This window comes from Notamacropus eugenii, chromosome 3, assembly GCF_028372415.1.
Source record: "Notamacropus eugenii isolate mMacEug1 chromosome 3, mMacEug1.pri_v2, whole genome shotgun sequence".
In the NCBI taxonomy this organism is placed as follows: domain Eukaryota; kingdom Metazoa; phylum Chordata; class Mammalia; order Diprotodontia; family Macropodidae; genus Notamacropus; species Notamacropus eugenii.
This window is the reverse complement of record NC_092874.1, coordinates 11377225-11402524: the sequence shown is the minus strand read 5'-3', so window position 1 is coordinate 11402524 and position 25300 is coordinate 11377225. Positions and strand designations below refer to the sequence as shown.

Below are 25300 nucleotides of genomic sequence, written 5' to 3'. Positions count from 1 at the left end.
AGCCCAGGACCAAGGCCCCTTTCTCAGTTGTCCCAATTGTCAATCTGGCATCATTTCACTCCTTGACCTCTCAATGCAGGCACAGATAGGCAGTTTTCAGCAGTCAAGTCCAGCCAGACCTGTCACTTGGTCTATTGCTTGTTTCTCTGCTTTGTAGGTCACCCAGACTTTTTTCTCAATATATACAATGATTGCTCCTGAGATCTTATTGGATATGTGAATTTATTCAAGACCAAGATCATTAATAGAAAGATGTTTTTGTCTGACACGTTAAAAGTTGTTTGACTGATGTACATGAGGAGGTTATCAGTTTCCGTCCAGAATGTTCTGAGTATCATTGCAAACAACCATTACAAGCAGGAGAAATGCGTTCCGGGTGCTTCTCTCTTTGTCTCTGGGGTAAACAGTTCCTTCCTTTCAGGGAATTGCAGCTGAGAGAACTCATCTCTTCTTGCACTGTGTTTTTCCAGCTTCACTCTAGCACCAAGAGGAGTTTGGGAGGAGGATCCTAACTAATGAAGCTGGCTGACTTTCTCCTTGGCAGACCCCAGTTTCAGGCCCAGGCCCTGGGAAAGACTCACTCTGTTACCTCTCTTTTGGATAACTCAAGGCTCTACTTGAGTTTGGAATCCTGGAGTGCTCAGAAAGATTGCTCATTCCTTGGGTTGTCAGGGCAGCCCTCCAGGGCTTACTTTGTCTTACCTTTGCGGCAGTGTTAATAATAATTTGCCTCATTACAGGCCCCAAACAGACATTTTTGTGGCATGATTAATTGTTATATTTCTTCCCTGTTGTTAGAGGTGGTGGTTTTTTTTAATTTATTTCATTGGAAATTGCCTCCACACCTGAGGAGCGGTACCCCTCCACCCAAACAGGCACAAACAAAATGTTTTGAAAAGTAATCACTTGTTTAAAAACTAGGAATTGAGGCTTCTGTGTTGGGAGGAATGCGCCGGCCACATCCATAACCCAGTGAAATTTAAGCCTGGTAAATGATCTGACTGCCTCAAAGTGAAGTCTTTGCCTTTCTATGGTGGCCTTTCGCCCTGGCCTTTCCTCCAATCTGAGAAGAGCTGATGTTGATGGAACATATAATGGCCCCTTTCCTGGGCAGTAAAGCCGGCAACAAAGCTCCATAATTAAGGTGACCGGGGAGGCCCGGCCCAGCAGGCTAGTGGTGTGGAGAACACTTTGAGGACTTCAAACACTATGAAAGTCGCTGAGACCCAGGCCCAGCTCAGGCCTGGTTTGAATTAAGCCTCACTTCCACACGCACTTTTCAAATCCAAGCTCAAACAAGAAAGCCAAGGCCTTCTGGATTTCATTAGACCCAATTATCTTATCTGTTTCATCTCAGGCCTGACCCTAAGGCTGGCAAACAGCTATAGGGTGGGAGGGGGAGTGATTTGGGGGGGGGGGGCTGTTGAAAGAGACCCCCCCCATCCTAGCCAGCCAATAGCTGGAGGACTTGCTAATTAAAACACCATCACCCCCACTGCCTGCCTCTGGTGATTAAATATTTTCAAGCTTTTGTAAATAATTTTTCCATTCTTTGCCCAGAGCCTCAAAGGCCCAATCCACGTAGTCATTTATTTAGTTGGTGGAGAGCACCACTGGTTCGAGGGCAGGCTGGCCCATAAAAGAACTTACTTTGGGAAACTTTTTGGCCTCGGCAGACTGTAGAAGGTGGCACTTTCTAAAGGAACTCAGTACATCTACACATCAGATTCTGAGGCAACTGGCTTCTAATGAGCCTGCTCTTTAAACAGTGATATAGTATATAGCAGGGCTTCCCTTCAGTCAAGAATCAGGTCTGCTCAGATATTGACAAGCTCAGCAAACCTTAAAAGCATCTCATTCCTAGAAACATCACAAAGTAAGCTATTCCCATTCTCTTTGGGAGTCTGGGCAGTGACCAGTTTCAAAGAGTAGCTGGGCAAAGACAGCATCCAGGTCTCCAGCTCATGTCCATGTCTAACATTGGCTCAGATAGCCGGAGACGTCCTTGTGAAGATTTTTGTGAGCCTCATAAAAAGAACATTGCATGTTCATAGACAGAGAGGGAGAGGGGAGAGGGAGAGAGAGGAGAGAAAGAGAGAGAGAAAGAGAGAGAGAGGGAGCGAAAGAGAGAAACAGAGACAGAAGTAGAGAGAGAGAAAGAGACAGATAGACAGAGGTAGAGAGAGAGAGAGACAGAGAGAGAGAGAGAGGGAGAGAGAAAGAGAGAAGAGACAGGGAGAAAAAAAGAAACAGAAACATAGTACTTGCTTCAGATGCACTAGATTAATAACTTTGCCCAGATACATTATGATCAGACTGATCTGGGGTATGACGGCCATCCTACACTTGGTTAAGCAGGATAGAGGAAAACAAAGCATTTTATTCACTGCCTTGGCAAACACTTGAAATATCCCTGGGACTGGAAAATACCATATGTATTCTAGTCATAATTCCGACAGAGGACATGCCTCCCTCCCCACTCGTAAGCACCTCCAATGGCCGGCCACTCAGCTACATGCACCTTGAACACACCTACTCACTCGTCCACACTCCCGAATCAAACAAGCCCCCTCCTCTCCTCTCTGCACTACAGAGCTGACAAGCACATGCATCCTTCCATGCCAGCAGGCCTCAGGCACATATGCACACACACACACAACCCTTCAAGCCAACTGAGCTCATGTTTTAATGGAGGAAAATAAAACTGGACTTCTTTTTTTCTTTTTGAAGAATTACAAGGGGAACAAGGCAGTGTCCTCATTAGCTAAACTCACCAGAGCAGGTATGAAACCAAGTGGAGCGGCCCTTGTCTCCAGTCTCTGTAGTTCTTGACATGACACTTTGGTCTTACCCTAAATAATAGGCTTTTAATAAAACCGTCCTCCAAAGGTCAACAATGAAACAATGCATAAAGCACCAGGGAGCAGCCTTAAGGTTCTCTTCTAGGCTGGATCCATTCCAGATGGGACCATGTGGATGTTTTACGGGGTGCAGTGCATTGTTAGGTTCCAAAGTTATTAAGAGACAGCAACTGCTCACTTGGGTACGACGAGGCATTTGGGTTTGGTCCAGGGTTTTTGGTTCAATTCAAAGGCTTCCCTGGGGGCTAAAGGGTTACTATTTTCATCTTGCTTCCCACCCTAACTCCTTCCAAGGCATTCTTGGAAAATTACACATCTTTTTTCTTCTCTTTTTCTTTTGTTAAAACTCAGGGTGACAATGAGGAAAAGACTATGGGGTCTAATCATGGATTGGAGAGCTTCTCATTAATATTTTCCCCAAATCTTGATGTTAGAAAACAGTACTCTCATTAAACTAATACTTGACTATGTTGGCCTGCTTCCACACATATTCATAATTAGCTCATTTACCCCCAATTTAACCTTTCACTGGACTCCATGACTTATTATAAGTTGTCCCAACTTTTAAAAATGTAGAGCTAATCCTTGGGCACACAGGGTTTCTTCCCAGACCTCACAGTCACAGGTGGCTCCATCAGAAGTTGGCTCATGGCTCTTTTCATCATGGCTGAGCCTGCTCTCCTTATGGTGAAAACTTGACTAGCAAGTGGTCAGCCACCCCACGTTTGCATCCGCATCAAGTCCTAACCCCTTGAAAATCAATTTTGCTTCCTCATCTTTCCAACACTTAGCCAGGAGAAAGCAGAGCAAGAGAAGATGAAAGTAAATATATTAAAATCTACATGCAGAATAGCAAGAAATCACTACCCATGGAGGGAGGAAAACATGGAGGAAGGTATGGTCTGTCAGCTATTTCTTTGAGACAAGCTGGTTGTAAACATAGTGGGGCTGGACCAAAGAATTACCCTCAGAGAAATCCTCCCCTTGTTCTAGGAAACTCTTTCCTTAGGAACTTGAAGACACATGACTGTCTTTCTGTTGCTGCTGCTACTGATTTCTGAGTATCATGTCCACTAGTACAAATGCTTATTTGAATTAGAAATTGAGTTTTACCAAATATCGACATTCAAGAAATTGTGATGCAAAAAAAAAATCCTAGAAAAGTTATTTTTAGTTTTAAATTTTGAATAGCCTTGCCCCCGAAGCATGAGGAAGATGACAGAAAGTGCTTGGCCTCAGCACAGCCCTCTGCTCTGCTTCAGGGGACTATTATATCTGAGCATCCTGAAATCACAAGGCAGTGTGATTTCGAATGTGGTTTAATTCAAAATGATGACTGTCCACTCATTCATCTTTCCCCACAGTTTCTTAATCACAAAATATCTGTTGTAGCCATAAGACGACTACGCCTTTCCATGCTATGGGATCTGTAAGTATTTCCCAAAGCCTCTGCCACCCCTTTGAGTTTTACAGCCTGTGGATATCTGTAGAGGGGAAGGTGTTTTGAACCACCAAGATTGGATATTGGGCTATCCAATGGAAAACATGGGCAGGCAGGGAACAGTTGCCAGGGTACAGTTCTTGGTCTTTTAGGGGTGCATTACAGGAGTCTGATGCCCTAAACTAGACTAAATTATGGTTATGAACTATATTTCTGTGGTGTCAAAACTTTATGATAAAAAGCAAAGAATACTCCATTCCCCAGGTGCATAGGCACCCTTCAGGCAAAGCCTTCACCTGTACCTCCAAGGCTGCCATGTCAGGAAATCATGAAAAGGTCATTCCTCCCACTCATACAGCATTGCTGTAACTGAATAAGATTCCTACAGGGCTGGTTCACTGCTCAGGGGAAAACCAAGCCTTGTTTACTACATCCAAACACACACAGGTGCAGGGTGCAATATAGCTCTGCAAATGGAATAAAACACATTTTTCCTTTTCATTTTGTGTACCATTACAGGAACTCTGTCCTGTAGAATTGAGTTGGCATGTTTCAGGTTGGTGGCATGTTCCAAAACCAAGCACTTTCAAAATGTGAGCCACACGTCGTGTTAAGAGTGGATGTGTTTTTCTCCTTTTAAATGAACACAGACAAATCTACTTCTTGCTACTAAGAGCTTTTTAATATGGCAGAGATTTAAGTTCCATGCAAATCTCCACTAAGGGTGTCCAAAAGGTCTCATTCCACAAACTCGGTATCCTCTGTATGTTTCCTCCCCCATTATGTCATACCACCCCAAAGGATGCTGTTGAGCAGGAGATGAGGAGATGATTGTGGCTGATGTAATTGATGGGAGCTTCTCTGACAGATCAGGGGATAGGCTCAGGGTGCTAACAAACTTTAACTGTGGAGTGGAAAGCCATCACCTGCCTGGCACAGCAGTTTGCCAACACAAAAGCTTAGTGAATCTTGGGCATGTGGGGTACATTTTTTGCAACTCTTCATCATATAAAGCAAACTGAGCTATCTGTAAGCATAGGGATTCCTTTTTTTTTTTATAGGGATCAGCTAGTGGGAATTGGTAACTGAACAAATCTTAATTTTGCTTGTTTAGAATATTTTCTAATTCTACAATGAAAGTAATAGACACCATTCATAGAGTTCTTTAATGTTTCCTGGGCACTTTACCTCTATGTGTATGCATATATTCATGTATGCATAGATATGGTATGTTCTGTATTTGTTTTGTACCCATTTATTGGTGACCATGTTGGCTACCTTGGCATAAGAATCCTCCTCCTGACATGTCTCCAGTATCCAGAACATAAAAGGTGCTTACTAAAAGCTTATTAAATGGATTTTTGATTGATTGATGAATCTTAGAGGGTTCTGGGCTCCAATAGTGTCCATCAATACAAAAAGAAAATGGCAAAAAAAACTATTAAGAATGTGTCTATTTTTTAAAATCAAATTTTAATAGCTCCATATGCTTGACTTCCGTCCTTTGCTAGGAAGTAGTTAGGTGATACAGCTGATAGAAGGACAGTTGTAGAGTGAGAAAGAAATGACTTCAAATCCTGTCTCAGATACACACTAGATGTGAAACCTTGGGCAAGTCACTTAACCTCTACCTGCTTCAGGTTCCTCAACTGTAAAATGGGAATAAGAGTTGTTCTGAGGATCAAACAAGATATTTGTAAAGCCTTTAGCACAGTGAGTGGCAGAGAGTACGTAGGTGCTTAATAAATGCTTCCTTCCTACCAAACAAGTAAAGTTATTCTCTTCATATAATCTACTCTCTGATTCTTTTTTACCTGAAATATAATGCATATGATGATCCGATCTTATTGATGCTAAGCTTTAGAGAGAGAAAATGAAAGAGAGAGAGAGACAGACAGAGAGAGAGAGAGAGAGAGAGAGAGAGACTGGGAGAGACAAAGAGAAAGACAGAGAGGCAGAGAGAGAGGCAGAGAGAGAGACAGAGAGACAGAGACAGAGAGACAGAGAGAGAGAGAGAGAGAGACAGAGAGAGAGAGAGAGAGAGAGAGAGAGAGAGAGAGAGAGAGAGACTTCCAAAGAGGTTCCCATGCTGGGCAGGTGTGCCTAAGATCAATTTACCATCAAGGTCAAGGAGCAGAAATTCAGAGGGTATCTAGAGACATGCATCTCTAGAAATTGTAATTTTTTTGATGAAAATTGGTACAATATGTGGTGCAGATGAGAAGACAGCACAGACTTTTTACTGTGCTTATTTATTCCTAAAATTAGAAAGCAGACAGGATTGATCCTGCAAGGATTCCTGAAAATCCTACTGAATACATTTTGGCTCTGACTCAACCTGATTGATCTTGGGCCATCTGCTCATGCAGAAGTATTGGGAGGAAACAGAAGAATATACGCTGTGCCATGCTGCAGACCACGCTGGGCTCAGTCTCAGCTTTGCAGCTCCTCATCGGAATCAGGAAAAAAATAAAACAACAATTCTAGGCAAGGCGCCTTAGAGGGCTGTTCCCAGAGTGGATAGACATGCTCATATTTTCAACCCATCTCTTCCTTATTAGTGGTTTCCCAGATATGGAAAATGTGGGCCTGGTTTGGGAATAATGATAAATGGTCTGGGAAAGGTGGTAGGAGGGCCGATATGACATATACGGCATTTCACATTGGGAAATTGTTTCAAGAAATCCCAGCCCCTTTCCCAAAGCATCTTGGATGCTGTTGGAAAAATACAGGATATGAACAGCACTTTGGCTATTATTAACTATTGTGAATATGCATCCACTGGCTAGCATCACCCACAGCTCTTATGAGCCAAGTGAAATCCCATGACTTCTCAAAGCATCAAAAGTGGTGAATAAAAGACAAAGAGTTATTTCTCTACATCTTTGGGGAACATAAAACTTCAATTCTAATTGAAAGATTTAATGAAAGATAACTTCAGGAGTACCCAGGCTGAATAATATTAACTTAAAAGACCATTCTCCAAATATTTTAAGAGAATGACAGTATTTCAGTGTATCTAGGATCTTGCTCACTAATGATTTTACACACACACACACACACACACACACACACACACACACACACACACACATATATGTATACTTCCAACAATAGAGTTTGGGATCCATTCATGCCTGTCTATATCATATGACTCTCATCTGCATCCTTCCATAAAACAAACTCAACATGGTGAAACTCTTCTCATTCTCTTGATGTTGTACAGAAACCAAAGGAGCACAAAGGCTCTCCATCAGTGATCCATCACTCTTACTTCATGAACAGTTGATCAGTCTGTCCATTCATATACTTATCTAATTATATTCACTATAGTTTTTCTGCTAGGATGTAAGCTCCTTAATGGTATAAAGTACTTCATTTCTTCTTGTCCTTCTATCCCCAGTACCTAGCACAGAATCAAGTACATAATTGGGAGAAAAAAATGAAAATAAGACCATGGATCTGGAATCAGAGTGGAAGAAGCCTCAGCTTTGGCGCATGTGAGGAAAGATTCCACTGTACTCATGTAACTCAGGGACTTAACGTCCCTCAGCTTTTCTGGGATTCAACGTCCATGTCAGCAAGATAAAGGACTTTGAACTGAAGGACCTAAGGGCATTACAAACTCTAAATATAGGGTTCTTAAGCTGTAGCCTGCGAACATGCATTTAAATATTTAAATAATTATATACTGACCTAATTTATTTCTTTTATAATGCCATGGATTTTATTATCTTAAAAACATTTTTTTTCTGAGAAAACATTCATAGGCGGCCAAGGTGTAGGAGGGGAGAGTCTGTGATATAAAAACGATTAAGAGGATGTTGTCTAAGAGATCTAGGATCACATGATCCTATGAAGGGATTCTTGCTCTGATAAGCTAATGCTTTCCCCTCTAGGGTTCCCTCGACTCTACTCTGCATTTACCCTGTATGTAATCATTTGTGCACATGCTGTCCTTTCCATGTTAATGCAAGTTCCTTGAAGTCAGAGACTGTTTTCACTTTTTATTTGTATCCATCAATATTAATCACAGTGCCTGGCACAGAGGAGGGATTTAAATGTTTATTGGCTTACTGATGTGTGTGTTTCTCCTTTGTTGATGAAGAAGACCATGCCATCAGAAAAATAATGACATGACTTGCACTTGACTTTGTTTTGAGTGAGGGAGGGCTGCGCAGGTCACCAACCTCACTTCTCCTCCAGAGCCATCTGAATCCAGTGACCAGATATTCATCAGGATGACTGGAGATGACCCAGGATGAGGCAATTGGGGTTAAGTGACTTGTCCAAGGTCACACAGCTAGTGAGTGTCAAGTATGTGAGGTGAGATCTGAACTCAGGTCCTCCTGACTCCTACACTGCTGCTCTATCCACTGCACCACCTAACTGCCCTGGCTTACTGATAGTTGTTGAGGAAATCATTTACCCTCTCTGAGCCTCAATCTGTCCATATATAATATTAAGTATTTGAACAAAATGTTCTCTGAGATCCCTGATAACTCTAAGTCATCTACACTTGCATCCAGTGATGAAAGTTTTCATCTTAGACAATTAAATAATGCCCCAGTAACCATAAAGAATCATGAGGAGGATGTTGCTTAATCTCACATTGGCACCTTTTGGAAGAAAGGGTCAGACTAAAGTAGATTGGAAATGCACCTTCATTAGGTGGAGGAGTGAAATGTTATAATAGCTCCATGAAGCCCCAGAGGTGACCCCATTTCAACAGAAAGCTCAAACATCAAATGAATTGTTAAAATGGGACAGCTGACTTGGCAAGATTATCCCTATAATGTAACTGTGCCTGTAACTTCTGACTTTTACCAGCCCACATGCTACCAATGATAGGGCAAGGGTTGAATGGACACCTCTCTAACATGCATCATGTGTCCTTTCCAAGATAACATTTTTAAAAAATCAAAAATAAGAAAAGAGAAATAGGCAAATATCACCTTTCCTTGAACCCTAGTCCCCATCTCTCACTCGCACATATCACAAACCTCAGAAATCCCACACCTTCTCATCCTGCATCATGCTGTTTGGAAGTGAAAGGAAAGGCGTCCAGCCTCTTTATCTCTGACACCTAAAAGCAGCCCTTAGTATACTGTTTAGTTCATCATGGGTGATTAATAAATGCTTATTGATGGCAAGAACCTTTAGTCTCCTTCAGGGCTCAGCTCAAACACAACCTGCTGCATGAAGTTTTCCTGATCCCCTTAGGTGCCAGTGTCCCAACCACCCAAATCACCTCTTGAAGAATCAATGAGGTGAATCATTATCTATAGGGGACTCTTTCATACCACTCACCCTCCAAATCAGCACGTATTATTATAAGTCATAATTCAATAGGTGGCCACTAAACAGACAATCTGGAGGCCCTTTCTGACAGCAGGTGGTGTCCCTGATGTCTTGTGTCCATTTCTGCTATTGTCAGCCACAGGGTCAGAGCTACTTGGGGGCTGGGTCAGCAACATCTTTGCTTCCAAATGCTGCCCAAGTTGCACTGGGCTGACAGTGGTCATGAGGTCAGAGAAGCCTTAGGTACTAGCTCAACTTTCTAATCAATCTGGGTAGATGGGACCCAAAGAAACACAAGTAAGCTCTCATGCCCAGGGCCATGAGAGGCTCAAGCTTGTTCAAACTGAATTGCCCAAGCTGCTAAATCCATCCCAAGTAAAAAGAAAGAGACTGGACTTGTCATGATGACTTACTTGTCCAAGGTCATACAACCAATATGTGTCAGAAGTGAAACTCAAAGGGGTTTTATCCCAATAATTATCAAGGAAATTCAGCAAGTGCTTCAAGGTTTGAAAGCACGTTAGACATTATATCTTACTTTGTCTTTACAATTGTGAAGGAGGCAATGTAAATGCTCTTCCTCTCTTTACAAATGAAGAACCAAAAGTTTAAATGAGTTGCGCACGTTTACACTGTAGCTCGTAAGTGATGAGATGGGATTTGCATTCAGGAGATCCTGACTGCCAGGTCTCTGCTCTGTCCATTGTACCTCTGGGTATTATCATCTATGTAATACCATTAGACAGCCCAGTGTCTCTAGCTCCTCCACTGTTTTCCCCCAAACCTGCATCAGCAAATATTTATTGAGTCTGAGTAAGGTATGAAGCAATGGATGAGGGAACTAACATCTTGCACTAAAACCCTTTCTAGATCCTCTTGGATCTTTTCCTCTTAGATCTTTAAAGCCTTAAGATGTTTGCCACAAAAATACAGAAACATACATGAGGTAAAATTATTTCATAATTACAAAAGGACTCCATCTTGGATTTGAAATCCTCCATAAAAAATGAAAAATAAAAAAATGAATAAATTAAAAGTAAAATTTAAATAAAATCCACCATGAAATCCCAAATTCTTAGCATTGCAAGGGACTTCAGAGGCAATCCAGTTCAGCATCTGACTGAGCAAGAGATGTCTCTGCATAATTATGCTCAAACACATAGCCTTAGTTTGATGACAATCAAGGTTGAGGAACTATTCATTTCCTTCATTCTTTTGGAGAAATGCTAGTGTCGAATAAAGTCTGTTGGACTTTGTGACATACCTGGGAAGTCATTAAACAAGCATCATTTTATAGGACAAAAAGATTCTGCTTCTACCCTTAACATCTACCCAATTTTTTTTTAATTGTTAGGCTAAGTTAATACTTTGAATTTGTTTTTCTCTTATCTCGCTTTGAAAGAAAGAGATTCACCATCATTGCAGTGGACTCCATCCAAGGTAAGCAATTCATGTAAGTGATCATAAATAACATTTCTCGAGCATCCCTATGGTCCATGGAATTGTATGGGGAGCATTTGGTGGGTGCTATCTGTATATCTAGAACTCTTTCAAAAGGCTTTGGATCAAATTTGAATAAATAAAATCAAAGGCATGAAATAGAACAAGACATGACAAAGAAAAATATTGAGCTACCTTTGTGAAGCAAGATCTCTTTTGTGGGGTCAAGAGATTATCAATCAATCAGTATTTATGAAGCACCTACTTTGTGCCAGGCACTGTGCTAAGCATTGTAATACAAAGGTAAAGACTGAAACAATCTCAACCCGCAAAGAGTTTGTATTCTCTTGAGAGAGCTATCAACTTCATGGAGCTTCCCACAAATACCTGTATTCCTTGTTTGTCTTTACTGCCATTGCTACCATCCTTTCCCTTCTTCCTTCTGGGGCTCCTCTGCTACTCCTGCCCTCCTTGAGATGGAGACCAGAGGGTACATCACAATCTGCACATCACCAGAACCACAGATGCAATGTAGGTAGAACCACCACAGTGGAAAATCCTGGGCATTTTTGCATTACATGAATTTCTTAGATATGCAGAGATGGTTCTCCTAAAATGCCTTTTAATTGGGACAGAAATGCAGCATATATAAATATCATTGAGAATTTCAGTCAGTGCTTTCCATTAGCTTGCTTAACTAAGGCATCTATTTATTACTTGTAATCATAGGTAGAAAAGTGGACCATTGGCAAGCTAATGACTGCCTTATTCAAGTTCTCCAAGATGAGAAACTGGTCCTCAATTTGTCATCTTGCGCCTGGATTGAAAAGTTATAGGATAAATGCGGCTGGTATAGAGTTGGAAGACAAAGGACAGTACAACCTATTTTAGGAACAGGTAGCATATTAACAGGAAAAGCCACTGCAGTATGCTGGTTGGGTGCTTACTACTGTTGGCCTAGAGGTACCAAGGTTACCAATGAGAAAAATAATTTTCCACATTCCTTCAGGTCAGCAATGTCTAGTCTACCAATATCCCTCCATAGTCATGCCTTGCTTTGGAAATTCAATAGAAAAGGACAGGACAAGAATCTTGTTTCTGCATTACCAATACAAATCCCTGCCGATCCATACTTCTACTTCACACATACACATACATAGTACTTGAGATTACATATTCTAGGCTTTCTCTAGTTATGCTCAGGAAAAGTTATATTTAGAAAATCATATTTTTTTAAAAAATCCTGAGTTTACAATCCTATGAAAGCCCAATTCATCTAAGGTCTAAGCACATTGGGTCCTGTACATTTAGACAGAAAAATACTTGCATTGAAGTGAGATTTGATGAAGAGAGTCATTCCCTTATTTCATTATTTATATATTAAATGAATTCGTGCTTTTTATATTATGTTTTGGTCAACAGTTAATGTTGAGTCAAATACGAAATAGCATAGGACAGGTCCTGTACCTGTGCTTTCACTACTATAGGCAACTTCCAGAGGAGGAAATTCCTTCTACCAATGCTAGTCAGCACCTAATCATTATATAGTCTTAGAGAATTGCCTAGATCACCGAGATGATAAATGACTTGTCCAGAGTTACATAGCCAGTAGGTATCAAGAGTGGGACTTGAACCCAGGTCTTTAAATTCAGATTTTTGTCTATTATTGCATTGTCTTTAATTCTTTAAGAAACTATAATTTCACCATTGTGAATAGTCCTTTCTTCTTCATAGATTGTGACCCTTCTATGACTTAGTGTTTGTTGCCAAAATAAATGCATCAGCTAGAGATCAACGTCCCCAAAATGGAACTCTATGAACTTAGCCAGCCTGGCCACAGAACACAAGCATACAATCCATCTTTGAGGTAACAGCTGAAGACTTTCAAGCTTGGAAGGGTGTGACAAAGCTGGCAATGGCACCATGAAGCCAGGGTCACCTCCATAAGGAAGGATGTGAGAAGAATTTGGGCGATGGAGTTGAGCTCTGTTAAACTCAAGATACAATAATTGTTAATGCCCCTAATCTGGTTGCCAATCTCCAAAGAAAAATATGTGACATAGTCATAACTCAAATTCTTCCTGGAAACCATCAGGGTATCAGTCCTATGGGTATACATAATTTTATGTGAAGAATCTGAAACATACTGCCCTCTTCCACTAAGGTGAAGCTACATTACAACATCAGGAAACTTGGGAATTGGGTATTGCTCATTGCCATCATCTGTGGAAGGGGCAGTTTCCTTACCACCACCATCACTCCTTGTAATGATTCTTAAAAAATCTTAAAATCTTAAAAAAAAAAACAACTTTCATTTCATTTTCACATTCCAGTGAAAAGATGAATACCCAGTAGACATCTCCCTTGTTTATAGATAAATAGTGTCAACCAGTACAAATCATTATATTATCCTGTCTGAAAACATTTGACTCATGTCTAACTCCCACCTCTTTGCTAAGGTAGAAAATGAACAAGACTCATTGAATCCTATCTGAGTTCTGAAACCTTTCCACATTGTTCCCCTTGACACTGCCTTCACATGAGTATGAATGAATGAATGAATGAGTAAATAAATGAACTTACATTTATTAGATGCTAACCTCACACAAAACATGTGCTAAGCTCTGGGGATAGAAATAGCAACACTTTTCATCCCTCTTAGAACTGAAATATCTCTAGCCCATAAAATTATGGCCAAATGAAAGGTAAGGCAATCCCTTGTCCCCCAGGAGCTCAAATTCAAATAAGGAGAAATAGAACATAGGGAATTCAACTTCAAGTCACAAAGTCCCAGTGGTCCTTCCAGAGCAAAGGCAGTTGGCAATGGAGCCTTTTTCATGCCATCTCCATTGAAAACCATGTCCGTTTCTTTTGTCAACCATTTGAAAGTGTCAAAGATTTCAGGGGTAAGAAATTTGTTCCTGGACTTTCAATATCTGTGGCCATTGCATAAATTGTTCTCTTGACTTTGCTCAGCATCAGTTAATCAAAGTTTTCCTGTTTCTCTGAATTCTTCATATTCATCTTTTCAGAACATAATATTTAATCCCTCAGTTTGTTCAGCCATTCCCTCTACTTGGAATGAATGAGCCCCTCACTTCTCTCTCTTAGAATTTCTAGTTTCCTTCAAGGTTCAGCTTACCTCCTACACAAGCCCTTTCCAGATGCCCCATGGTGCCAATGTCTTTCCCCCAAAATATGATTATGTGCTTATTTTGTACACATTTATTTGTGCACATGATATTTCTGCTAATGAAATGTAAGCCCACTGAGAAAGAATTTTTTTAATTTCATATTCCCAGTGCCTAGGACAGTTCCTGGTCCATAGTAGATCTTTAATAAATACATATGTATTTATTGAGTAAAGGTAGCTAATCTGTCATTAATTTTGTGAAAGGAGGACATTTGGGAACTCCCAACTCTTGTACACTCCAGTGAGATGAAAAGATGTAGGCATGACACATGGAAGAAGGGTCATAAAACAAAATGTAGAAGAGGTCTGTTTGGTAGGACAACAAGCTGAGATATCTCTCTATTGGAAAGTCAAAAACTTAGTCATGATTGTGAAGTTATATGGCTGCTGCATAGGATTGTATATTTAAGCATGTTCAAGATTGCAGGGTCTTTTAAAGTCACACGAGGTTAAAAAAATGCCCTCAAGATGCCAGATTGACTTTGGAAGCAGAAAAATGAAGTACTCACATGAGGTCAAATTTAAGCTGTAAGATCTTGTAGTCCCTTTCAGTAATTAATGATTCAAGTGAACACTTTGAAATATGGGCAAAGAGCAAAAACAAAATGGAAACCCATATGGTTTCCGAGCTTATTTCTGTGTTTAGGTGTGATGTGAATTAATATAAAAATATGTTCCTGGACCACCCACAAGTCTTCCAGAAAATAGTAGTTCTTTTATATGCCTTGTGACCTATTTATTCTATAGGGCGGGTTTAACACAGTATATTATAGTGACCTGAACTTAAAGAGCAAATCCAGAAAGTGGGTGGGGTTGAAGTGAGAGCTGCCACTGGCATCTGGTACCTCTTTGAACTGTGGCCTCAATCCACTTATCCCTTTGACAGGAGAAGGCTTCCACTTGGCAGGATTTCTGGCTATGGATCTCCTTTATAACTCAAGAATAAAGAACACCCAGTTCTCCAAGACAGAAAGAAGTCAGAAATGGAGTAGAGAATTGTGGGAGAAACCAGAAAGCAGAAGTCTCTTATTTTACTGTTCTAAGTACAATTTTAATGATATGACAATCACGGATATGAAATATCAAATCTATCAAGGGCCATGTTTGTTAGCTGGATGCTAAAGTAGTCACTTTGAGAGATATCCCCCAAAAGAACCAAAGTGCTGCTGTATCATCTAGAATTAGAGATTATGATTATTAATTATTCTTTCTACATTGTCACGTCTTTAGAGTCAAGCATTAGCAAATGAAAAAGAAATATAAAGAGGTGCCTTCTTGACCATACCAAAAGGACGACATCTATAGAAAGGGTTGTTTTCTGTATCCTTGTTGGGGTTTCCCTTCCCCCACATTGGCGCATCTGATGTCTCTACTGCAGAGAGCATGACTCAGATGGGCTGTCCATGCTGCCAAAGGCATACTTGCCTAAATGACTATGTTATAGAGAACTCATACAAAACAAGCGTTCACATGGTGGTCAGAAGAGACACAAGGACACTCTCAAGGTCTCTCTTAAGAACTTAGAATTTGATTGTGTGATGTGGGAGACCCTGGCCCAAGACCAACCAGTATGGAGTGCTAACATCAGAGAAGGCACCATGCTCTGGGAGCAAAGCGGAATTGAAGTAGCTGCAAAGAAATGCAAGATGTGCAGATTTAGAAAATCCATCCCAAATGTTCCCAGACTATTTGTGCCTGACCTGTGGTAGAACATTCCAAGCTCATATTGGTCTAATCAGCCACAGCCGGACACACAGTGGTAATGTCACTTTGGTCCTCTTTGAGAATGAAGGACAGCAACAGATTATTAGTCTAACATAGAAGCTCTTGACCAGCCAGAAGGAAAACATTAATTCCTTGTTTTTTCATTAAATTACAAGAACTGTTTATTTTTATAAAGGGCTTTCGTACCTAGCATTTCATCAGCACAGAGTTTTACCAATGGCCACCAACATTATTAACTTTAATTCTTAGAGAAAATTCAGAAGCTTGCCAGGGTCACATGGGTAGTATGAATCAGGACTTGAACCCAGGTCTTCCTAACTCCAAGACTGGCCAGGTTTGTTATGCTGACCTTTACAAATGGTTCTGAAGTATTCAATGCACATGTTTACTAGAGATGTGATATTATTTGTTGTATTTTTTTTCTTTGATTGCCCAGAATAATCCTCAGGAACATGTGCCTAGTAGAGTCAAGCCAGTTCATTCATAGAGATGTGTGAATGAAGTAAGATGGGTATCTCTTGTTATTTGTTCTCAAAGGCAGTGTCACAGATTGGAAGGGAAAGCCACATCCCAGAAAAGGAGTCAGCTTCTCAGACAGGCACCAACAGTGCCCTAGACTCAAAGGTGATTGACGGCTCAGCTGATTTTTCTCATCAGTGCCACCAACAAGTTACATATGCCAAGTGCTTTGCAAAGTGCCATTTATGCACAGGTGGTGTTGTACAATTGTTTCAGTAATGTCTGATTTTTTGTGACTCCGTTTGATGTGTAATTGGCAAAAACACTGGCGTGGTTTACCATTTCCTTCTCCAGCTCATTTTACAGATGAGGAAACTAAGGCAAATATTATTTATTTGCATTATTTCCACTTGTTGGAAGTAATCTAAGACAGAAAGGCATTAAGCCTTGGTGTCTCCTTCTGATCATGGACAGGCTGCTAAGCCCCTCAGTACCGCATATCATTGTTTAAGATGAGAAGTTGCAAGTGGGTTGCCACTTTGCATTGGAGGGAATTTCCATATCAGAAGTTCCATACACATATCATAGCTCCAACCTTCTGTCACACCTACGTCTAAAGCATTCTTCTTGCTCAAAGTATGAATATTGGAAGTGGGAAAAGATAAATCAGAGAGAATGTCTTGACTAACTCATGGAAGGAAGAGATGAAGGAAAGGAAGACAGAGAAAAATGAGTAATTCTATCCGTAGAGAGATCATGTAGGCTCTTGGCTGGTTCACCCCCTGCCATGCTCTTGGATTAGAGTACACACTAAAACCAAATGGTTACCTGCATGCATTTCTCTTATATGTCCCTTGTTCTATATTCCCAACATTATGTAGTTACATAAACCCTTGCATCTTATTAAAATGTTAAAAGAATAATTATTTTAAGCCAGCATTACCTCAGCAAGAACTTGTGTCTATATTGAGCTTGTTTGATTGTTTCATTTTCTGCCCAGATTAATTCCTGCCTCAGTTTACATTCTACCTCCGATTTTCTCCTCTCTGGATGAATGGAAAACCCACCTGAATGCTGCAAGGTACTCCACATCTCCCATGGGGGGGTCCAGTCCGCCTGTCCAAGCAACATTCACATTATATCCCTCTCCAAGGCCACTTCCAACCTGGGAAAAGGAAGAATGACACACTGGGTCACAGGGAGAGAGCACAAGGAAGAAAGCCCCAAAAGAAGCAAACAAACCCAGGCGAGCTTTTGAAACAAACATCAAACAGCCCATCAAATCGGCGGGGCCCTGCTTGACAAGTTGTGCTCTGGGTCAGACACTTGTTCCTGGTTGGGCCCTGTTCTCCTGGGAGAGCTCAGTAATCTCATGTAATTGAAAGCACCGGCAAAGGACTAGAAAATTAGGGGTAATCACGCCATGCAATTATGGGTAAGATACAAATAAAAATGGGATTCTGAAGAAAATAAACCTGACCTCGTTTGGGGCTCCACTGCCAGGGAAGAAGTTGCCTTCATCGTATCGATGGAGGGAAATGTACAGGATGCTGGGGTCAGTGTAAAACGCCTGCTGGGTACCGTTCCCATGGTGAACGTCCTAGGGGTGCAAACAGATGCAGTCTTGTCCTGCTTGGTGTGGAGACAGTTTCTGATGCCTGCCCCCCAGCCCCCTCCCCACGCTCCCTTCTCTTTCTTCCTTCCCTGGATACATCCCTCTTTTTCTTTCTGTTTCCACTGCCACCCCCTCGACTTCCTGGACTTTGGGGCAAATTACTCTTTAATGCACTCATTTTTAAACTGGCTTCTAAAAATCAGGAAACCACAGCTAGCATGCCCTAGAGACTCCAGATGAGCAGTCATTGAGAAATCCCAGTCCTTTTGTACAATTAGATATTTATACACCGGCCCTTTGTAGTCCTTGCCCCAGTGATGGAATCTCGCATCCTGTTTTATGGGGGGAGTTTATGACTTATTAACTGCCAACAGTTCATAACCCCTCTGGCTTAATTAACCAGCCTCATTGGCCTCCAAAGAAAGACGAATGTTTAACTGCAAGCTCACATTCTGCAGAAGGAGCTAGGCTTTGGAGAGCATTTTCCACTATTCTTGACAGAACGCTAAGCTTGAGCGTATTCACTTATTTGCCAAGTTCCACCACCGAGGTCAAAGGCTCTGCAACCAGCTGAGTAAATTGGCCTTCTTGAAGTGTTCAGTTCAGTGAGCAGTCCCTCAGCAGTTAGATTCACTTCAAAAGAGATGCCAGATGCAGAAAGGACTTCATACTTCATGTTCGTAAAATCGTGACGGCAAGGGTTGAAGACCCAGAAGTATGAGCTCATTAGCTATTAAATCAGTTAGCCTGAAGCAGGCAGAAAGCATGGGGGATTCACACACATCAGGGAAAAAACCCATGCAATCTGCATAAATCCAACATTATATGACTGGCTGAGAGTCTTGACCTATCTCTTAACCTCCAACTCCCACCAGGAAAAAAAGAGGGAGGAAAAAAGAAGAAAAAGTTGTTTTTTAATCCTTTTCCATTAACCAAATGACAAAAGAAAAAAAAAAGGTATTTGGGTATCTGTAGATAATTCAAAGTTTTCAAAACTCCCCCTTTTTTTCTTCTTATTGTTTCATTTTAGAGCACAAAGTTCCATGCGTATGGGGATTTATGAGTGAAAAGGGAGGGTTCCAGTTGTGTAGAAAGAGGTGAAGAAAAATCAACAGCCTTTTGGTAAACTGTATTAGAAGACTGAAAGTGCTGGGAAAAAAATAACAAACAGACTTAGCCTTCCCTTTTCAGCTTTGGGGGCAGTGGGGGAAGACAGGCTTAAGTTAATTAGGCTGTGCCTATCTGGGCAATGAGTGTGTTGTCACCTGGTGGGGTTTCTTACTCTGGCATAACAAAGAACTGGCGAAAAGTCAAAGAAAATGGCAGAATGAAATAAATATATGCCATGTCCTGGTTGTAGTTTGCATTGGTCAAGAAAGTATAGCTATGAGAACATGGATAAGTGAATATGGATAAATAAAATCATTCAGTAAAACGTATCAAGGGCCTCCTAGGCACTGTGCTAAGAAACATGGCATACCCTGCCCTCAAGCAGCTTCTGATCTATTCATCAAAGCATGGGCATAAAACATATCCATTTGACACTTTAACATTTGCAATATGACTTATGAGCAAATCTTATTGGCATTCCCACCAGCCCTTAGCAAGAGGGACAGGGTTGTATCTGTACCTATCTTATAGATGAGGATATTGCTGCTCAGAGAGGCCCAGCTGACAGGCCCAGAGGAAGACTTGGACTCTAATCTCTACACTGCCAAGTCTACCACCTTCTCTACCTTAGTGTGAATGCAAGTAGCTGTTTTGTACTTTTTAAGCTCTTTTGGTTGCATTATCTTAGTTCCTTCTTCCAGCCACCTCACCCATAAGGCATGAGCTACGCAGATCCTAGAGTTGCCATATTTCAGGGGAAGAAGCTAACTCATCCAAAGTCACACAATGGTTCAGAGTTATACGCTAGAAAGAGCAGGAGGTCCACATGAGTGGAAACTGAGCTCAGACATTCGCTGCCTGTATCACTTTGGTCACCTCTTTAACTTCTCTAGACTTCAGTTTGTTATTCTAGAAAAAGGGAGCAATGGACTAGAAGTATCCTCTCAGAGCCCCTCCACTCCCCCATGGCTTCCACTCTTCTATCCTCTGTTCCTATGAGGAGAGTTAGTGGCAGAGCCAATCTCAAAACCAGGCCCCTAATGACTAGAAAGGCCCCTGCTATTTTTATGCAGTCCACCCCACGGTCTTCCTGCATTCACCCCAGAGAAAAATCAGATCTGAGCCCATTATCCAACATTGCCCATGGCATGGAACACTAAAGCACCATTCTGTGGGCTTTGTAGCAGGTCTTCAAAACCACGTTTGGGGATTTCATTCAATATGAAGAGAGTGTTTAAAAAGGCTATGTGTATGATGCCTGAGCCCAGAGCACACTCATTCCTTAAAGAACCTCTGAGACAGAACACAAGATTCCACTGAAATGTGTGTGCACTCCAGCACATGAACTAAGAAGGAAAGAGAGAGGAGACCCCAAAACTATCATTGCTAGATTCAGGCATAGGTGAAAATAATGTATTTGGGGTTTTTTGTTTGTCTATTTTTTTATGCTTTGTTTTTTCTGGGAATCCTGGGAAAGGACAAGCCACATAAGTGAGACTGTCTGTATTCTCCTAACACAGTAGTACTATGACTCAGAGTTGTAAGAAAAATTTTGTTTCAGCTTCAAATCCATCCAGATTTTATTAATTAATGTTAACTTAGTCTTTAAATAGTGGGCACAAAAGAAATTATCTTTTTTTTCTTTTTAGACAATAGAACGAGAGCTCCTAGATTTGAGTCTCCATTTTGTTAAAAAAAAAACAAACTACCAGTAAGTAGATGCCAAGTAAGTCACTGCACCTCTATGGAACTCAGTTTCCCCAAAGATAAAATTACTAAGTTAGACTAGGGGAGGGGTGCTGTGGTACAGCAGGAAAGGTGCTGGCTTTGGTTTCAGAATACTTGGGTTGAAAACCTGTTATTAGTGATGTCAGTTCACCTTCATGTGGCCTCAGTTTGCTTACTTGTAAATATAAAGGAGTCATACTAGATGGCTTTTAAGGTCCTTACCAGCTCTAAATCCATACTTATGTGATCTTTAATATCCTTTCCATACTGAAACGTATGTTCTTTTTTCCCTAAGGAGGTATTTGCTCACTTGAGTCCTTTGATGTGATAAAATAAAAATCATGAATTTCTCTAGATATTAATGTAGTTTAGGTTAATCCCTTTTACTAGACCAATACATTTTGTTAGTGCAGCTTTAACTAACAGGTTTTTTTTTTTCATAGTAGGTGAGTGCCTTGAGGGCAGGAACCACTTTTATAATTGTCTTTGCATCCTCATTACCCAACAGAGTAGTTGGCAAACAATTGCCTTTCATATGCATTCCTACACACATGTTTACAATAAACGCTTTCACCTCTGGACTGATACAGAAAGATTCAAGTGAATCTAGTAAATAATAGTCTGATTCTGTTCAGATATTCCCAGAGAATGTAGGGAATGGGAAGAAATTGCAAAGGGTAAGAGCCCATCAAAATAATATGCAGTGTGACCTTGTATATAAAATGATTATCACAGAGCACAGAATTACGGAACCAGAAAAGATGAGAGAAATTGTTTTGTCGTTGTGGCTTTTACATATTCCACTTTTCATCTTTAGAGCAGCAAAGACCTAGAAACAAACCATCAATTGGGGAATGACTTCACAAGTTGTAGTGATGGAAAGTATGGACTATTCTTGTGCCCCAAGAAGTAAATGATGAATCCAGAGAAGAATGGGATGATTTTTTTAACTGATGCAAAATAAAGTCTAGTTGTGCTTCCATGTCATTGTTCTTATGGAATCAATTATTTTAATCCAAGTGCAAGACTTTCTTTTCATCTCTATTACTTTCTAGTTCCTCAGATTCAGCCCCAAATTCTATGCCATCTAGATATTTTTGGATCCGTACCACCAGCAGCAGCAGCAACCACAACAATATCACGAGCATTTATATAGTAGCTGTTATGAAGCATTCTGCTAAGGGTTTTATAAGTCCAATGTCATTTGATCCTAAAACAAACAAACAAAAAAACTTAAGAGGTAGGCGCCATTATGATCATTATTTTACAGCTGAGGAAACTGAGGAAAATAGAAGTTACAGTAAATCACATAGCTGGCAAGTATCTAAGGCAAGATCTTAAGATTCAGGCTTTTCTGACTCCAAATCAAGGGCTCTGTCCACTCCACCATTTCTAGCTCACTTTCCATCTCAAATGTGTGCCATCTGAATATTTGATAATCACACCATCTATATTTTTATTCAAGATGATGGGAAAAACATTAGACAATACAATACTGGACGATAAAAACATAAGACAATAGGTAATCCCTAAGAAATGCCCAACTGAAGAATCCCCTCTCATCTGCAATTCCACTCTTTGATCTTTTTGATCTTAGCCATATAACCTATTTCAAATCAAACTAACCGCCACATTGTGTAGTCCACCACTCTCCATCGCATACACAAAGACAGCATGACAGACTTCATGAAAGGATTGGTGGAAACTTAGGCAAACTACAGCCTCACAATTCTCCCGATCTACCAGAGGAACAACCCTGTCCAAGACTGGGAATGACTGGTGTGGCTTCTTCTTGATGAAACCATGATGGTTTCCTGATGGATCAGTGATCATAACTTCTTTTTCTGGCTTTTGGCAAGCCATTCATTCAGCAAAATATTCTAGAAGTCTGACTGGAATTAAAATCAAGAATTTTAATCTACAATTTACAGGTGCTACTGTCTTCCTCTTTCTGAAAATCACACCATTTTCCATTTAGTAGCCATGTGGCCCTCTCCAATTTATTGTCAATGATTCATTAAAGTTCTGAGGATGACTTAAGTACCACTTCAGCCAGTTTTCTGTATAACTTGGTCTGTAATCCTTCTTATTTCTCCAGCTTTGCTCTCCCTCACTGGGTATAGAAATCCACAAGAATCAGCAGGAAATGTTACCTTTATAAAAATCACAGTTGACTAAGACATCCTATGTTTATCTTTCTCACAAGTCCCTGCTAGTCTCCCTACTCTGATCATCAGTCAGTGTATGTCTGGTGAGAAGTTATTTCAGGCAAATACTGAGCCTTCTATTATTTCATTCTGTATCACCATGTATAATCTTTTAGTTGACAATAACATCTTCTTAGCTTTGGGATATCCAATGGCTGGTGAGCCATGTGGTCTTCCCAGCATTATAGCTGGGCAGGATTTGGAAATGGAGACAGGGAGGTCACTCATCCACATCAGTTGTTCATGAGTCCTTTTTGAATTGGTTTTGGTAAATCAGTAATAGATGTTCAAGTCTGGCTGGTTGGCTATCAGTCCAGGATGGTCAGGAATTCAAATGAGTTGTAATTCCATGTACTGTTCTAGGGAATGCTCTTGAATCAGTATTTGTTACTCTTTCAAAGTATAATATGATGACCCACTTTCCCCAATGTCCCCATGAGAGAGAAGGAGAAATAAGATAACAAATATGGAAATTACAGTATGGGTTACTACCAAAGAATCACCTTGGGGCTCCTGAACCACATACTATATTTCTCACTTATGGTACTCATTGATTCTCTGGTTGTATGGAATTTGACTATGGCCAATGAGTTAAAGAAACTTGTTAGTGTCAAGAACTGGACCGGGAAGGGCAGCTGGCCCCGGCCCAAAGACCTGTCTAGTTTTAGGATTTAATATTCTTAGTTGGGGCTTATCTCTAGAACTGTTTAGTCTTATTATTTTTGCAAGTATTCTATCAGAAGAAATTTAGGTGCTGTTGAGTAAATATCCTCAGAGCCAAGGTACAATCCAGACTTGATGGATGTCACCAGAATGAGGAGGAAGGTAACACCCTTTAGATGCCCATAGGAATGTCAGAGTATTGGAGAGTGGGACATGACTAACAAGTACTGTGAAATTACTGCCATGAAGAAACAGAGGTCTGCTCCCCATTCTTGGACTAGGCATATGTTAGGCTATGATGATGTGTGCCATTAATGTGTATATGTGTGAATACATAGGAACAATATATACATATATGTATGTGTGTATGTACATAATACATGTATACATACACAGGAATGTATGATTCACTTGAAGTCAGGAAATCTGTGTTCAAATTCTGACTCTACCACCTACTCCCACTGTGAGTCTGGACAGTCATTGAAGCTCCATGTAACTCAGTTTTCCTACTGTAAAATGAGAGGGTTGGATGGGAGAATCTCTATGCCCCCTTCTACTTCTAACTTCAGGAAATGTGAAATATGAAGAGAAAGATAAATAACAGCCCTGATGACCTTCGTGTGCTCTGGTTAAAGTAACATTGGGAAAACTATAAGGAAGAAGTTAAACTGTGATGTCTTAAGAAGAAAAGGGGAGATATGAACATAGTGAATATGAAGCCTTGGACCTTCTGAAGAAGGAATTTTCACCTTCTATACAGCAATCTTGTTTCTACAAATGACTAACTAAGTGCATGTTGATCACCTGAGGATTTAGATGAGGAGTGTTCAGAGAGGTAAGGGATTTTTTTCTTGATTAAGGAAGAAAAAAAATAAGTTAAATTTATTGAATTTGAGGAATCAGTCTATTAAAGCTTGTTAAATGGCAGACTACATTCAAGTGGAAAATTATAAAGGATTGGAAGGAAAATAAAACTATCTGTGTCTTTTCTTTTCTAGGTCTTAAGCATAGAATGGAATGGGTGTTTGAAAACAATGAAAAAATATCTCCACACTACATCAGGAAAAAAAAAAAAAAGACGCATCAAAATGAATGAGCCTACACAGCCAATCTTGGTTTTGGGGATCCTTGGTGGCCCATGCCATCTAGTGACAGAATGCTACAAATAGTGTTCAGCAATGGATGTTCTGGCAGATTTCCTCTTTTTTACTACCCACTGTCTTGCCCTCCATACCCCTGTGCAACCACTAGCCAAATCACACTGTTTTATAATATTTGTGTCCACCTACTAAAAACTATTCTCCAATTATGAAGTCAAAGATGGTGGCCAAAAACTCATGACCTCTTGGGGAGTTATGTTCTGTGCCTCTGATGCCTAAATCAAGGTGTGGGAGAGATTAGATCTAGTTTTCTATCATTATATGCAAAATACCAAGACCACCATGAGGAATTTAGCTTTCCCGAATGCGGAAATGACAGGACACAGACATTCCCAAGATCAGTTAGAGAGAGTAATGAAGAGCTTAGAGAAGCTGGTTATGTTGAATCTGAGGACAA

General features: G+C 40.5%; 1 protein-coding gene across 16 annotated transcripts in view; it reads right to left on the bottom strand.

Moving 5' to 3' along the window:
- The window catches only part of HDAC9 (histone deacetylase 9), an 885788-nt gene that overhangs the window by 175303 nt on the left and 685185 nt on the right, over positions 1-25300 (bottom strand). For 15 of the 16 annotated variants that reach the window (XM_072650844.1, XM_072650846.1, XM_072650845.1 and 12 more), the window contains 2 exons: positions 17901-18020; positions 17488-17585 (listed from right to left, as the gene is read on the bottom strand). In XM_072650844.1, coding sequence (XP_072506945.1) covers positions 17488-17585; positions 17901-18020 — 218 coding nt within the window. The remainder of the gene's footprint in view (positions 1-17487; positions 17586-17900; positions 18021-25300) is intronic. The other variant, XM_072650854.1, reaches the window with a different exon arrangement.